This window comes from Ipomoea triloba, chromosome 6 (assembly GCF_003576645.1).
Source record: "Ipomoea triloba cultivar NCNSP0323 chromosome 6, ASM357664v1".
Lineage (NCBI taxonomy): Eukaryota > Viridiplantae > Streptophyta > Magnoliopsida > Solanales > Convolvulaceae > Ipomoea > Ipomoea triloba.
In genome coordinates this window covers 19,894,177-19,909,891 of record NC_044921.1, presented here as the reverse complement: position 1 = coordinate 19,909,891, position 15,715 = coordinate 19,894,177, and the positions used below count along the sequence as shown (strand labels likewise).

At 35.2% G+C, this 15,715-nt stretch overlaps 1 protein-coding gene across 1 annotated transcript; it reads right to left on the bottom strand.

The window, feature by feature from the left end:
- Positions 1-4,007: 4,007 nt before the first annotated feature.
- On the bottom strand, positions 4,008-13,133 carry LOC116023632 (G-type lectin S-receptor-like serine/threonine-protein kinase At4g27290). The gene is made up of 8 exons (XM_031264634.1): positions 13,079-13,133; positions 11,182-12,375; positions 10,327-10,443; positions 10,052-10,191; positions 9,769-9,979; positions 4,490-4,727; positions 4,259-4,404; positions 4,008-4,168 (listed from the first exon to the last, which is right to left on the bottom strand). The coding sequence occupies exons 1-8, from the start codon at positions 13,131-13,133 to the stop codon at positions 4,008-4,010; spliced, it is 2,262 nt and encodes a 753-aa protein (XP_031120494.1).
- Between the last annotated feature and the right edge of the window lie 2,582 nt (positions 13,134-15,715).

Here is a 15,715-nt window from a genome sequence, read left to right as displayed (position 1 = left end):
AAATGTTTTTCTTATCCACCAATACAATTTTTTTTTATTCCTTGAAAAATATATAGAGAAACGAGTAAATATGAATAAAGATGAGATAACATATTATCTAGATCTATGAGACTATAAGCAAACGTGTAAAATCAATTAAAATTTGTATTCGGATCAAAAGAAGGAATGGAACAGAATATTTACGGTTGCTATGTTGTAGCTGTAACATATTTTATTTGCATCATATTAAAAATTACATAAATGTTTTCTTGTGTATTCACTAATTCAGATCTATATACTATAGGTGGGATGAGATAGACATAAATCTTTTCTAGTTTAATTAAAAGTTTGTTTTGACGTTTGAGCTTTAAAATGCAGCTACCTTAACAATTATGAGGAGAGTCTTTTGTCACTCTTAACATCATATCCCGATATGAAGATGATTAGTTTTGGTGCCTACTCTTGATTGATCCACTTTGATCATTTTAGTGATAAATTCAATAAATATAATTTAATTTTGTCATATAACTTGGAGTGAGTCAAATTTATGGACAAAAGTTACACTTTTTAGAAAGCATATCATGTAAATATATATTTTTTACCCATAAACTTTGATTACAAACATAAAAAATTAGATAAAACCTCACTTTTTTTAATTAAAATGACCAAAAGTAAAAGATAAAGAAGCCGTACAGTTATTTGACATGTTCCATAGGTGTGCAATTGTGCATCACCTCATGTGATAAAAAATAGCAAATAACTCTTTTCAAAATCACAATTCTAGTTTGAGCCATTAGTGCATAGAAAATGGGGATTTGTTTTTAACTATTGAAATAAAAAATAATAACTTACACCTTCGAACTTGTGCGATGGTCAACGAACTTTGGGTATCTTCCAGGGGAGTTAGATCTATTCTGATGTGCTGAACATTTGAACTAGACTTCTTATTTACTGTTTTAGCTGACTTACACAATTTTAAATTAGGACTATAATTTGTCTCCAAAAGGCGAAATTCTCTTGTCACAACCTAGACTCCACGTCAGGATCCGATAACATATCGGAAGGACTTATCAAGATGACTCAGTAGCTCATTAAGTGAGAATATTACAACCTAGTGTTTGGTGTTCACAAGAAGCTCGCTGCTTCACTCAGTGAATTTCCAAACTATAGTGTTTGGCAGAATTGCAATTCCCTCCAAATGTTGAATTGCAATTCGTGGGTCGGTGGAGAGGAGGGGCAAATTGTTGGTGTAAAGACAATTTTGCCCCTCCTCTCACACCCTTTGTTTTAAAAAAAAATTGAAAGAATTATTATTATTATTATTTTGAAAGAATTATTATTATTATTATTATTATTTGAATGAATTATACTTCTTCTTCTTCTTCTTCTTATTATTATTATTATTATTATTATTATTATTATTATTATTATTATTATTACTATTACTACAACATCTACCACAACATAAGGGTATTTTAGTCATTTTGTTGCTTCTTTCCTTTCAATTCGCTGTACTCCTATTTTTGCATACCAAACATTGTAATTTCAATTCTTACTTGGAATTACAATTCTTTTCCCCCTTAATTTCCTCCTCCCAACCAAACGTCCTGTCCGTGTTCATTTTTGTGTCTTTATTCACAGATTATTACACAAAATTAACTGAGTTGTCCATGTAAGTGGTGATATTAACTTTTGAATTTTGAAATTTGATGACCACAAAAGCAAAAAAGAAGAATACGACGACGGAGGACCAAAGACGGGAAGACTTGCAGAATATGTCAATATACGTATACTGTATTCAATTTTGGACGCGTTGACTCCCAAGAGTCGCAAAAACGCGCTCTTGGCCTACAGCTTGCTACTGACGTTATTGTTGTTCTATGTACTTCCTGGACATTTCATCCTCTCAACTGCAATCATCAATTCAATCAAATATTAGTAAAAGAGACACAGAATCATCGTCAGATTCGACCTTAAAGCTTTCGAAAGTGATGTCAATATCATTACCAACTGAAGGAAACGCGACAATATAATCAATGTTGCTGGAATCGGTCAGAGAGTTCTGTTGGCGAGTGAGTTAAGAAATATGTATAATAAAATATTAAAATGTGTAGGAACTTTACGCCGATAGTGATTCGCAAAATATTTAAGGGGAAATAAAATTGAAATTTCATGAAAAAATTATCGGCAAGATTAATTACATTGTTTGGTTGGTGGAAATAAATTATTGAAAATATTGATTTTATTGTTTGGTTGAGTTTAGAATGGTAAGGAATAACTAAATATTGTCTTGTGCGATGCACGGTCTAAAATTATATAATTAAATTAAAAGTATTGTTATACCATTTATAATAAAAGAAAGATAATTAGATGATGCGTATTTCTTACTGTCCTAGGGAGGATAATGTGGTAGCTGATGCTTTAGCAAAGGTAGCGATCAATTGAAGCTGTGACTGGATTGAGTTTGTATGGCCTCCGGTTCATATTCTGGAGGATCTTGTAAATGATAGAGACGTTGCTGGTGTGTTATTTCCTATTAATTGAGTTGGACTTTGTCTTGGCTGGTTTTCCCCTTCCTTCGTTTCAAAATAAATAAATAAATAAATAAATAAGAAATACAATAATATAATATAATATAATATAGTTTACGAAAACATAATGCAATTACTAACAAATGTAATGTTTGATTTTATGTTATTATTGAAAATATAAATTACAAATTATTAAAAACATGTGTGTAAACTAAATTAGCAGTAGAAATACAAAATCTTTTGAGTTTAACACAAATTAAGATTTTGAGCCCGTATGTATTACTCACTCTTGATGCAACCACATGCCCCACATATAATTTACCATGAACAAAACATGGTTTCTATAATAGCAAGCCAACATTCAATAGTGTTTAACCTTGACTTTTGTTGATGGTCATTGCATAGGAAAGCATCAATGGAAATTGTGTTAAACTTGAACGGCAGTCTTGAATCTGATAGAGTAATAGTCATTTTAGCTATTAGTATATTGGCGTCAACATTTGTCCTTGCCAGTATGCGTGCTTCTATAACATAGTTAGCTAATTTCGTTACAACCAATCGAGTACCATTGCATGTTGTCAATATTTCTCATTAACATCACAGCACAGGTGACCATTAGACAATCACAATTTATTTTGTGATATTAATATTTATTAATAAGACCATTACAATATATTTTGGATTACAAAAATTGTTCCAACACGGATGACATGTTTACTATTTTAAATTAACACTCAAAGAGCGTTTTTTAAGAAATCAATATACTATCACAAGTAATTCATTGTATTTATTTTAGAACTTCATTTTTTAGTTTTTATTTTTTCATTGCAAATAAACTTTACTCATTACAAACTTCCTATAAAAATTAGCGTGAAAATTAAACATATTTTGTTTTTTTTTTTTGAAAAAATAAATTTTAAATTTCTTTTGACAACATGTATAATATATAATTTTGTAATTTTATATATATATATATATATATATATATATATGAAGGGGTTCGGGCGATAAAGTAAGTTAGTATGGATAAATGTTTTTTGGGTGTTTCCAATGAAGACTGCTCCATGTCTAATCGAACTATAAAAAAAAATCCGGCACGAGCTTCACGGTTGCCAGATGCAATCGAGGGTCTGATTTCGAAGTTCACAATTTCTTCTCCAACAAGTGGCTTCGTAGCGTCCTCTTCCTCGATTGGCAGAGACATAAAACCTCCCTTCGTTAGAGCATTGTGCCTCCGTAATTTTAATGATATAAAGCTAAGCCATCACCAATTGAAACTCAAACAAGAAATCGAGCGGTCTTCTGTAATGTATTAGTAAGTATCAAGAAAATATGCTTGTATGTCAAAGCTCTGTTATTGCTACAATTATGTTTTGTTAGCACATCCTGTGGTGAACTAAAATTGAAAATTACAGCCTAATTTTTTACAGAACTGACCATTCATAGGGTCATTTAGGGTAGAATTACATTCCACCCAAAAAAAAAAAGAGATTGTTTTTATCTAGCTTCAAGAATGGTAATTGTCACTGCATTTCCAGAGCAGTATCTTTCCTCATTTGTTGGAGATGCTTCAATTGAATTCCTTTCTATGAAGAAGCCAGGCTCCTTTGGTTTTGGCAATGCAACTTCCTCATTCTCTTTTTCCACAGTAGCCATGCCTACATAATCATCAAACTAGTTACTCATCTTATTTAACGGGTCAGCAAAATATAATGTTGAAATTTGAGAACCATATATGCTTACATGACCAAGAAGATTGTGATGATGGTCTAAATGATGAAATGTCCTGTTCTTTCTTCCGCTATTGAGTTCTAACAAAACCACTCCAAGGCTGAAAACATCGGATTTTACCGAAATTTTTCCATCGATAGCGTACTCGGGTGACATGTAACCACTGCATCCAAAAATGAGCTCCAATTTAAGTTACGGATTGATTAGTGCAATGCATGCATTAAAGTTTTGGTGCTGATAAAACTTACTAGGTTCCTATTACTCGCTTTGTTTTTGCTAGAGTGTCGTTTTCTCCTAAAATTCTTGCGAGGCCGAAGTCAGAAATCTTGGGGTTCATCTTAGCATCCAGCAATATGTTGCTTCCCTTTAGATCTCTATGTATTACTTTCAACCTGGAGTCCCGGTGAAGATAAAGAAGTCCCCGTGATATTTCCACAGCAATTTCAAAGCGTCTTTGCCATGTAAGTAGTCTTTTTCGGCTCTCATCTGCATATATTGATACATATCATTGTTGATTTAGTTCTGCATGAGAAATTTAGCAGCTATGTTGTAATAATAATAATATTATTATTATTATTATATAAACCAAGTGGAGCAAGTAGCAGGAATGGATTTCGGAAGTTGCTTACTTGCTTTAGTGATTAATTATATGTTGTGTGTCATTATGTGTGTGGAAAGAATAAATCCATAAAACATGAATTAGTGTAGTGGTTGAGTGATTAAGGGAAGTGGGTAGAAAGGTATCAAACATGGAGTAGTTGTGTCTGATGTCTAGTGCTATTATGGGACCAAGCACTCACATGAAAATGGAATTGCTAGCATGCATTCTGATTATCCTATAAATATGTTGTACTTTCATTTGTGTAAAAATTGTAGTGTGTAAGGAGTACCGAAACAAAGCAATAAAATTTCTACTCCTAATCAAATTCATTCGTCCTTTCCCCTCTTTCTCTCAATTAAATACATAGATATATTTGATTAAATATATCTAACATTTGGTATCAGAGCCTATCAACCTTCCAACCCTGAGATATTTTTTTCTAGTGAAATATGGCCAATAATTTCAATATTGTATGGTCGAGTCCTAAATTAGATGGGAAACTCGATTACAATTATTGGCAAATTATGATGACCACACATTTGAAAGCTCAAAATCTTTGGAGCTATGTTGATCTCGGTCTACCAGATGGAGCTGATGCAGCTGCGACACGGCGAGATCAATTGGCGTTGGGACAAATTCATCAAGGCGTCCATTACTCTACTTTTGGGCAGCTAGCTAGTGCTCAAACGGCAAAACAAGCTTGGGACATCTTAGAGGTGTCACACAAAGGAGTTGATCGGGCGCAGAAGTCTAAGTTGCAGTCGTTGAGAAAGTTGTATGATCGTTGTGAGATGACCTCTACAGAAACGGTAGATATGTATTTCTCTCGTCTTATTGATCTTGTAAATAAGATGAGGTTATACGGAGACACAGTTGAAGATGGTGCAGTGGTTGAAAAAGTTCTGCGAACGATGCCGATGAAGTATGACCATGTGGTGGCTTCAATAACAGAGTCACACGATACCGAGGACTTGTCAATTGCCAAGTTAAAAGGTATGATAGAAAGTCATATTGAAAGGATTGCGTCAAAATCGGAACCACTAGCAGAAGAAGCTTTGAAGAGCCAAGTCACCTTTAATATGACTAGCTCTAATCAAAGAGGTGGAGGAGCTGGTAGAGGTCGTGGAAAAAGTAGAGGAGGATTCAGAGGAAGAGGACGTGGTAACTCAAATCAAGGAAGGGGACGAGGTAACTTCAATCAAGGAAGAGGTGGAGGTAATAATACCAAGCAAGGTAAATTTCCATTTAATTGCTACAATTGCGGCAAATATGGACACAAAATTGCAGATTGCTGGTATAAAGAGGATGGTCATGAAAATCAAGCAAATGTTGCTGAAAAATCTGGTGAGAGTTCTACTGAATCTGAAACCTTATTTTTGGCCAGTAACAGTTTGTCTGCAGATGAAAACATATGGTTCTTGGATACTGAATGTAGTAACCATATGTGTGGGAAGAAAGAATTGTTTTCAGAGTTGGATGAATCAATACGATCTGAGGTGACATTTGGAAATAAGTCAAAAGTGCCAATTTTGGGAAAAGGTAAAATCTCTATTCAATTGAAGGATGGTACTCACAATTTTATATCCGATGTTTTCTATGTTCCTGCATTACACCAAAATTTGTTGAGTATGGGACAGTTGTCAGAAAAAGGATATAAAATTAATATCACTCAAGGGTGTTGTACCATTGTTGATGCCAAGGGAGTTTTGATTGCAAAGGTAAATATGTCTCAAAATCGACTATTTCCTTTAAAAATCAACCATGCACTTCTTACTTGCTTTAATTATGAGATCCGTGATGATAATTGGTTGTGGCATATGCGGTTTGGGCATTTTCATTTCACCGGATTAAATTATTTAGCAAGAAAGAAACTTGTTTCAGATTTGCCGATTATTAATGTTCCTGAAAAAATTTGTGAAAGTTGTTTGATTGGGAAGAAACATAGAGAACCTTTTCCTGTAGGCAAGTCTAAGAGAGCCACAAAGCAATTGGAGATTGTTCACTCAAATCTGTGTTCATTGGAAGTCCCTTCAAATGGAAGTTGTAAGTACTTTGTTACCTTCATTGATGATTTCAGTAGAAAAGCATGGGTTTATTTTCTCAAACAGAAGTCAGATGCATGTGATGTTTTTCAACAATTTAAGGTTTTTGTTGAAAAACAAAGTGGTAATAAGATTAAAATTTTGAGAACTGATAGAGGTACAGAATATATTGCATGTGATGAATTTTTTAAGAAAAATGGTATTCAGCATCAAATGACAGCTAGGTACACTCCACAACAAAACGGAGTGGCTGAGAGGAAGAATAGGTCTATCATGGACATGGTGAGATGCATGATGAAATCTAAAAATCTGCCTAAACCTTTTTGGGCAGAAGCTGTTGCTTGTGCTGTTCATGTGTTGAACAGGTGTCCAACTAAAAGTGTTCGTGATAAGACACCTGAGGAAGCTTGGAGTGGGAATAAACCCTCTATCAGACATCTCAAGGTTTTTGGATGTTTGGCATATGCACATGTGCCAGATCAGTTGAGAAAGAAGTTGGATGATAAAGGTGAGAAGTGTATTTTTATTGGTTATAGTGACACTTCAAAGGCTTATAAATTGTATAATCCTGAAACTCAAAAGGTTGTTATAAGTCGTGATGTCACTTTTGATGAATATGGTGCATGGGATTGGTCAACTAAAGAAGAAAGGTCAGTTGTTGTTCCCATTATTCCTGATAATGAGCAATTGGTTTCAGATAATGTTCAGTCTTCTTTACAGCCAGAGTCATCAGTTTGGAGATCTCAACGCGAGCGTCACTTACCAGCTCGTTTGGAAGATTATGTTTTGGGTAATGATAATGACTTGACTGATGAAGAGATTGTTCAGTTTGCTCTCTTTGCAGATTGTGACCCTATATCATTTGAGGAGGCTGCTACAGAAACTCATTAGCTTAAGGCAATGGATGAGTAGATTTGTGCCATTGAAAAGAATGGTACTTGGGAGTTAACAGAATTACCTCCCGAAAAGAAGCCAATTGGAGTAAAGTGGGTTTATAAAACCAAATACAAGTCAAATTGTGAGGTTGACCGTTTTAAGGCACGGTTGGTAGCAAAGGGTTACAAACAAAAACCAGGTATTGATTATTTTGAGGTTTTTGCTCCAGTAAGTAGACTTGATACTGTGCGAATGCTTATTTCTCTTGCTGCTCAAAATGATTGGAAATTGTTTCAAATGGATGTCAAGTCTGCTTTTTTGAATGGTTTTCTTGAAGAGGAAATATATGTTGAGCAACCTACAGGGTATGTGAAGAAAGGGGAAGAAAATAAGGTTTACAAGTTGAGAAAAGCTTTGTATGGTTTAAAACAAGCACCCAGAGCATGGTATGGTTGCATTGATTCTTATTTTGTTGAGAATGGTTTTATGAGATGTCCTTATGAGCATACTCTATATGTCAAATACACAGATTTGATTTTTACTGGAAACAATTTGAAACTAATCTCAGAATTCAGGGAGGCACTCATTAAGAAATTTGAAATGACTGATATGGGCCTTATGTGTTACTTTCTTGGTCTTGAAGTTGTTCAGATGAATGGTGGAATCTTTATTTCACAGAAGAAATATGTTGCTGATATTTTGAGAAAAATCAAAATGGAAAACTCCAAACCAGTTTCAACTCCAGTAGCTGAAAAGTTGAAGATGTCCAAAGATGAGTGTGGTAAGAATGTGAATGTTACAGCTTATAAAAGTTTAATTGGGAGTTTGAGATATTTGGTAGCTACTAGGCCAGATATTTCTTTTGGAGTTGGAATACTCAGCAGATTCATGGAGGAACCAAAAGAATCACATTGGGTTGCAGCAAAGCGAATTCTGAGATATGTCAAAGGTACGAGTAATGATGGAATTTTTTACTCTACTAATGATGCTGTGAAACTTGTTGGATACACAGACAGTGATTGGGCTGGAGATGTTGAGACAAGAAAAAGCACATCGGGATATGCTTTCTATCTTGGTTCTGCTATATTTTCTTGGTCCTCAAAGAAACAGCAGATTGTAGCACTTTCAACCGCAGAAGCAGAATACATTGCAGCAACAAACTGTGCTACTCAAGCAATTTGGCTCAGAAGAATTTTGGAGTTTTTGCAACAAAAGCAGGAGGCACCTACAACAATTTTTTGTGACAACAAGTCTGCCATTTCGTTGTAAAAAAATCCTGTTTTTCATGGTCGCAGCAAACACATTGATATCAAATATCACAAAATCAGAGAGTTGGTTGCTGCAAAACAAATCAACATTGAGTACTGTGCAAGTGAATGTCAAGTTGCTGATATTTTTACAAAGCCATTGAAGACAGAGACATTTCTCCAACTGAAGAAGGAAATTGGGATGACGAATATATCCAACTTGGTTTAAGGGGGGCAATGTTGTAATAATAATAATAATATTATTATTATTATATAAACCAAGTGGAGCAAGTAGCAGGAATGGATTTCGGAAGTTGCTTACTTGCTTTAGTGATTAATTATATGTTGTGTGTCATTATGTGTGTGGAAAGAATAAATCCATAAAACATGAATTAGTGTAGTGGTTGAGTGATTAAGGGAAGTGGGTAGAAAGGTATCAAACATGGAGTAGTTGTGTCTGATGTCTAGTGCTATTATGGGACCAAGCACTCACATGAAAATGGAATTGCTAGCATGCATTCTGATTATCCTATAAATATGTTGTACTTTCATTTGTGTAAAAATTGTAGTGTGTAAGGAGTACCGAAACAAAGCAATAAAATTTCTACTCCTAATCAAATTCATTCGTCCTTTCCCCTCTTTCTCTCAATTAAATACATAGATATATTTGATTAAATATATCTAACAAGCTATATGCAAAGTAATGTAATGAAACAAATAAGGTTTTTTTTTTGGTCACACTAGGAGTCAAGAAATCAAACCAAATATGAAGTAGTCCAAGCTGTTGTTTGGCATGTATTCATATATTAACATCCTTTGACCATCTTCAGAGCAACAACCTAGAAGTCTGACAAGGTTTCTGTGTTGGAGTTTGGCAATTATGACCACTTCATTCCTCCACTCTTGAGCACCTTGGCCTGAATTTTCTGACAGCTTCTTAACTGCTATTTCTGTTCCACTTAATAGCTTACCCTGCAATAGTTTTTCCCAAAATTTGATTTCTAAACATGAATAATGAGCCCAAGTTTGTTGCAAGTTAGATACCTTGTAAACATGTCCAAATCCACCCTCTCCAATAAGATTAGCAGAAGAAAAGTCGTTTGTTGCAGAAACAATAGTTTCCAAAGTCAATAGTGGTAGATCAATATCGTCTTTCTCGACTTCAGATCCTGTAAATAAAGCTTCTGGAAATAGAAATTTTTTTAGATATCATTGTTCTAAATGTTGCTTTTTTGTTAACTCAACGCAACGCCTGAAAAACTTTTGATTTTGAGCCTGTACATTCATATATTGAAAAGGGCTAGCAAATTAAATCTGACCTCTTTTCCTTCTTTGTAATGCAAACTGAACCAAAAAGCTTAGAGTAAGTATCCCTGAAACCATTGATATGGTCATTATCATCACTTCTCGTTTCTTCTGTCCATTCTGGTAGAGATCTGTCATAAAATTATTTCCATATCAGCAGCATCCACAATTGGCTCTGTTTGGTAACATAGCTGATAAACTAATTTTGACTGGTCAATAAGCTACTTTAATGGGGTGTTTGGTTGGATGGAAAATCTTTTCCATCCATGAAGTGAAGGAAAATGTGATTTTCCATTGTTTGGTTGAATGGAAAATGTTTTCCTTGGAACTTGAGTTCTCGAAAGTGGAGGAAAACAAATTCTTTGCTAGGAGTTGGTATTTTGTTTTCCAAAGAGTTTGGAAAGAAAGTATTGAAGAATTGGACAACTTTACCCTCACCAAAATAATACGGAGTATAATTTAATATCACTATTAATTGTTAAGGGCATATTGGTCTTTATATTCATAATTCCTTACCATTCCAAATCCAACCAAACAATGGAATTCATATTCCCAGTAATTTATTTTCCACCAACCAAACAATGGAATCTATTTTCCTAGTAATTTGTTTCCATGAAATTTGAATTCCATTTCCTTCAAATATTTTCCAGTGAACCAAACGGGCTGTAAGTGTTTGTAAAATGATGTATTGCATCAACTTATTAGGTAATAAGTCAAAATATGAAAAGATAAAAAGTGTAGAGTTTTTGTTAGGTGACTGGCATTAATTATGAAATGACCATTTTACCCTTGTCAGGACAGGACCGCTCACACCAACCAAACTGGCTAATTTATCAAGAATTTGCACCAAATTAAAGAAATACTCTTACCAAAATCTGATGCAGCTATCCTCACATATAGATCTTGGCCAAGTTCTTCATTAAACTCCCTAATATCAGTGAGGTCTCCAAACCAGATCAGACATCCACTTCCACCATCTCTGACATCTAAATTAGAGTAGGCCGAACAATTGTAGCTTTTCAAGCATAATCTCTTACATTCCTCAAGGCTAATGCTCCTGTCGAACCAGGAATGGTGAGTGTCTGGCAATTTTATACCTGTGTATTTCAAGAACCTGTCTCCACCCCCACACTCCAATGGGGTTCTCCGGGTGCACCCATTTGACCAATCTGTTGCATTCCAGTCCTGTGGGTATTTTGGGATAAATCCTTTGAGACAGTCACAGGGAGGGGAGCTGTTGATACTGCACTTGACAAAAGCTCCACACATCGCGTAACGATCACAGTTATCCGTCTGGATTGAATAGTAAAGAAACCAGCTTTTCTTGTGCTCGATCCATGTTAAGCGTTCGAGCACGCCAGCTGCAGTTAATACAATCCTGGAAGGAACTGAGCTATCTGTAAGCTCATATTTGTAGTATATCTCTCTGTGATCCATAAAGAACTCAAATGTATAATAGGGATTGATTTGAAGGCCAGGAACCCCAGCAAAGGTCTGTCCATTCCATGGGCCTATATTAAAAGTTATAGTGGCTTCTCTGAACACCAAAAACTCTGGGAATCCATTAATGTCCATTTTCGATATGTAATCACCCGTGGCAGGATCATCATTGCTCTTCCATGAGCTCATGCTCATCACGCGATTAGTGGCTAAGTTCCAGCCAACCTTCATGCCAGGTAGAAAAGTATTGCCAGGATAATCAAAGCTCTGCCAAGCAGAGTTTTTCTCTGTGAGGTCGTTTCTCTCGCTGACAACGAGGTTTCCAGCGTCTGAAAGCCACGCCACAGGATGTTTCAAGGATGCTAATGATGAATTTGATGACCAGATTTCAGTGTTGGTACCATCTAGGATTTGAAGGTTTCCATTGTGTTTGATTATGAGTGCTCCAGAAGTGTTATGTAGTGGAGCCTCTCTGTTAGCAACCCAGACCACATCCCTGGTTGATATCTTCCTGTACCAGATACCAACATATCGGTTCTTGGATTTTCCAGGGGAGAAAAATCCAAGTTCAAAATTGCCACCCGCTGAAACAATGGAATTATTGCCATCTCTGATGGGGTGTTCTGGGTGTTAGATAAATGTCACTTTCATTAGGAAAGTGGATCCACTAGCAGAAAACATGGATCCACTATCCCCTTAAAATCAGGGATTCATTATCTCATTATTAAGATATTGAATTCCACTATGATTTCTGAAAGGTCATTATAATGAAATGCCATTTTCCTGTTCATAAGTGGTGCAAACAGTTAAACAGTAGGAAATAATTGGAATAGTGCATTGATGGACTGCATCTATAAAAAGGCTCTATAATCCTCTCACTGCACAACATTAAGACTCATACACCATCTAAGAGGGTTGTGAAAGTGAGAGACAAAAACTCTTCTGCAGCAGTTCAGGCATCAACAAACAATTAACTATGGCTGGAGGTTAGATCCTATATGCTTCCTATTTATTCTTACAGTTGGTATCAGAGCCCATAAAACCTCTGCTTGGTTGATTAGTTTGTATGTGTATATGCCAGAAAATATGAATTTGTTTATTCTGCTATACATATACTGCTTTTACCGGGTATGCATATATATTTTTGACTTTATGTATGTATACAAATCTCTCCAAAATATTTTTGAAATATGTTATAAATTATTTTCGAAATATAAATAAACAAATTTCGAAATAAATTTATAAACAAACCTACTGCCTTATTGCTGCTGGAGTATTTTTCGAAATATAAAAGAAATAATTTCGAAATAAAGTTATAAAATAAACCTACGTTAGATGGAGAAACACTGGATTTATTCACCGGCTTTGGTCTCCGATTCATCGCTTTTCGGTGACCGGTGAGCGATGGTGGTGGTTTTTCTCCAGTCTCGGCTCAGCCAGTGGCGGNGCAATTTTGTTACATTTGTATGATTAATTGGAATAAAATACTGAGCTGTGATCATAATTTCGCCCACAGGCAATTATGTATCGGCATACAGTTTGGTAGTTTTGTTATTATGTGTGGAAAATCAAACTATAATCGTACCCATTCCGTTTCCACCATTAAGTTTTGATAGATTCATTATGCATAAAAATTTAGCCCACAGGTAATTTTTATGGCATTCAAGTCTATCTTATGCATCATTTACATTGGTAATGTATGCAATTCGGTTCTATGTGTGCCTCAAAACTGATATGAACGTTTTGGTCTTTACAGCATCTCAACCCGTTACTCATACTGATTTGACCATTCAAATTCCCCAACTCTGTAGTGACAACTATAAGGTTTGGAAAGAAAGGATTCTCTTGAATTTAGGGTGGAAAGAGTTGGACTATGCTGTCAATAACAATAAACCACAAATCCCTACAAATTCAAGTACACCTGATGAAATTGCACTATATGAGCGATGGGAGAGATCCAATCGGCTCAGTGTAATTTTGATCAAGTCTAATGTTTCGGATTCAGTTCGTGGTATTGTTGACGCATATACAGATGTCAAGCCCTTGCTTGAGGCCCTTGACGCTCAATATGCCAGCTCAGTGAAGTCTTTAACTAGCACCCTTATTATGAAATTTTCTTCCCTTCGTTTAAACACTGTTAAGGGTGTACGTGAGTACATTATGAAGTTTCAGGATATAACAAACCAACTGAAAAAACTCGGGGTAGTTTTGCCGGATACCTTTGTGGTACATCATGTGTTAAATACACTTCCACATCATTATGAGCCATTTAAAATCTCTTATAACACGCATAAGGAAAATTGGTCTATCATTGATTTAATGACCATGTGTGTTGAAGAGGAGGAAAGGCTTTCAATGGAAATGGGTGAAAGTGTTATGCTTTCCATACCGCAAGGAAAGGGTAAATCTCGTAGTACCACTAAGGCTAAGGGAAAAAGCCAACCTCAAGCTGATATAAAGAAGATGCGAAGGTGTTTTTTCTGTAAAAAGAAAGGACACTTTAAGATAGATTGCATCAAATTCAAGAAATGGCTTGAGAACAAAGGTAATCTATCCTCATTTGTATGTTATGAATCTAATATGTCTGAAGCTAACACTAATACTTGGTGGATTGATTCTGGATCAACAATCCATATTGCAAATTCCTTACAGGGACTTCAAGCCTTAAGGAAGCCAGTGGGAAGTGAGCAGACTATCTTATCCGGAAACAAGATGGGCTCACAAGTTGAAGCGGTTGGAACGTGTGAATTAGTATTAAGTAGTGGCTTTGTTTTAATTTTGGAAAAGACCTTTTATGTACTAAGTTTCTCACGAAACTTGATTTCTGTTTCAAGGCTTGTACCATTAGGATTTTCATTTAAGTTTCAAGACAAGTCTATTGTGATTTTTAATAAATCAACTTGTGTTGGAAATGGTACTTTGTCTGATGGTCTTTATCGCATTAATCTACAAAGCAATTCTACATATAATTCTTTACATGTTCATACTGGCACTAAAAGACCAAGTATTAATGAGAATTCCTATATGTTATGGCATCGGAGATTAGGCCACATCTCTATTGAAAGAATTAAGAAATTAGTAAATGATGGGGTACTTAGTACTCTTGATTATATTGATTTTGAGACTTGTATAGATTGCATTAAGGGAAAGCAAACAAACAAGTCTAAGAAAGGTGCCACAAGGAGTTCTACCATATTAGAAATCATACATAAAGGTGCCACAAGGAGTTCTACCATATTAGAAATCATACATACTGATATATGTTGTCCTTCTACCATATTAGAAATCATACATACTGATATATGTTGTCCAGATATGGACATGATAAGCCAAAAATATTTTATCACCTTTATTGATGATTATTCACGGTTTACATATATGTATTTGCTTTCTAATAAATATGAAGCATTGGATGCCTTCAAAACTTTTAAGGCTGAAGTTGAGAACCAATGTGGAAAGCGAATACAAACACCTGGTCCTTTTGCTAAGTTTCTTCAAGAACATGGGATTATTGCCCAATACACCATGCCTGGTTCTCCGGACCAAAATGGTGTTGCTGAAAGAAGAAACCGAACACTTCTTGACATGGTCAGAAGTATGCTTAGCAACTCAAAACTTCNTAAGCCAAAAATATTTTATCACCTTTATTGATGATTATTCACGGTTTACATATATGTATTTGCTTTCTAATAAATATGAAGCATTGGATGCCTTCAAAACTTTTAAGGCTGAAGTTGAAAACCAATGTGGAAAGCGAATACAAATAGTAAGATCAGATAGAGGTGGTGAATATTATGGTAGATACACTGAAAATGGACAAACACCTGGTCCTTTTGCTAAGTTTCTTCAAGAACATGGGATTATTGCCCAATACACCATGCCTGGTTCTCCAGACCAAAATGGTGTTGCTGAAAGAAGAAACCGAACACTTCTTGACATGGTCAGAAGTATGCTTAGCAACTC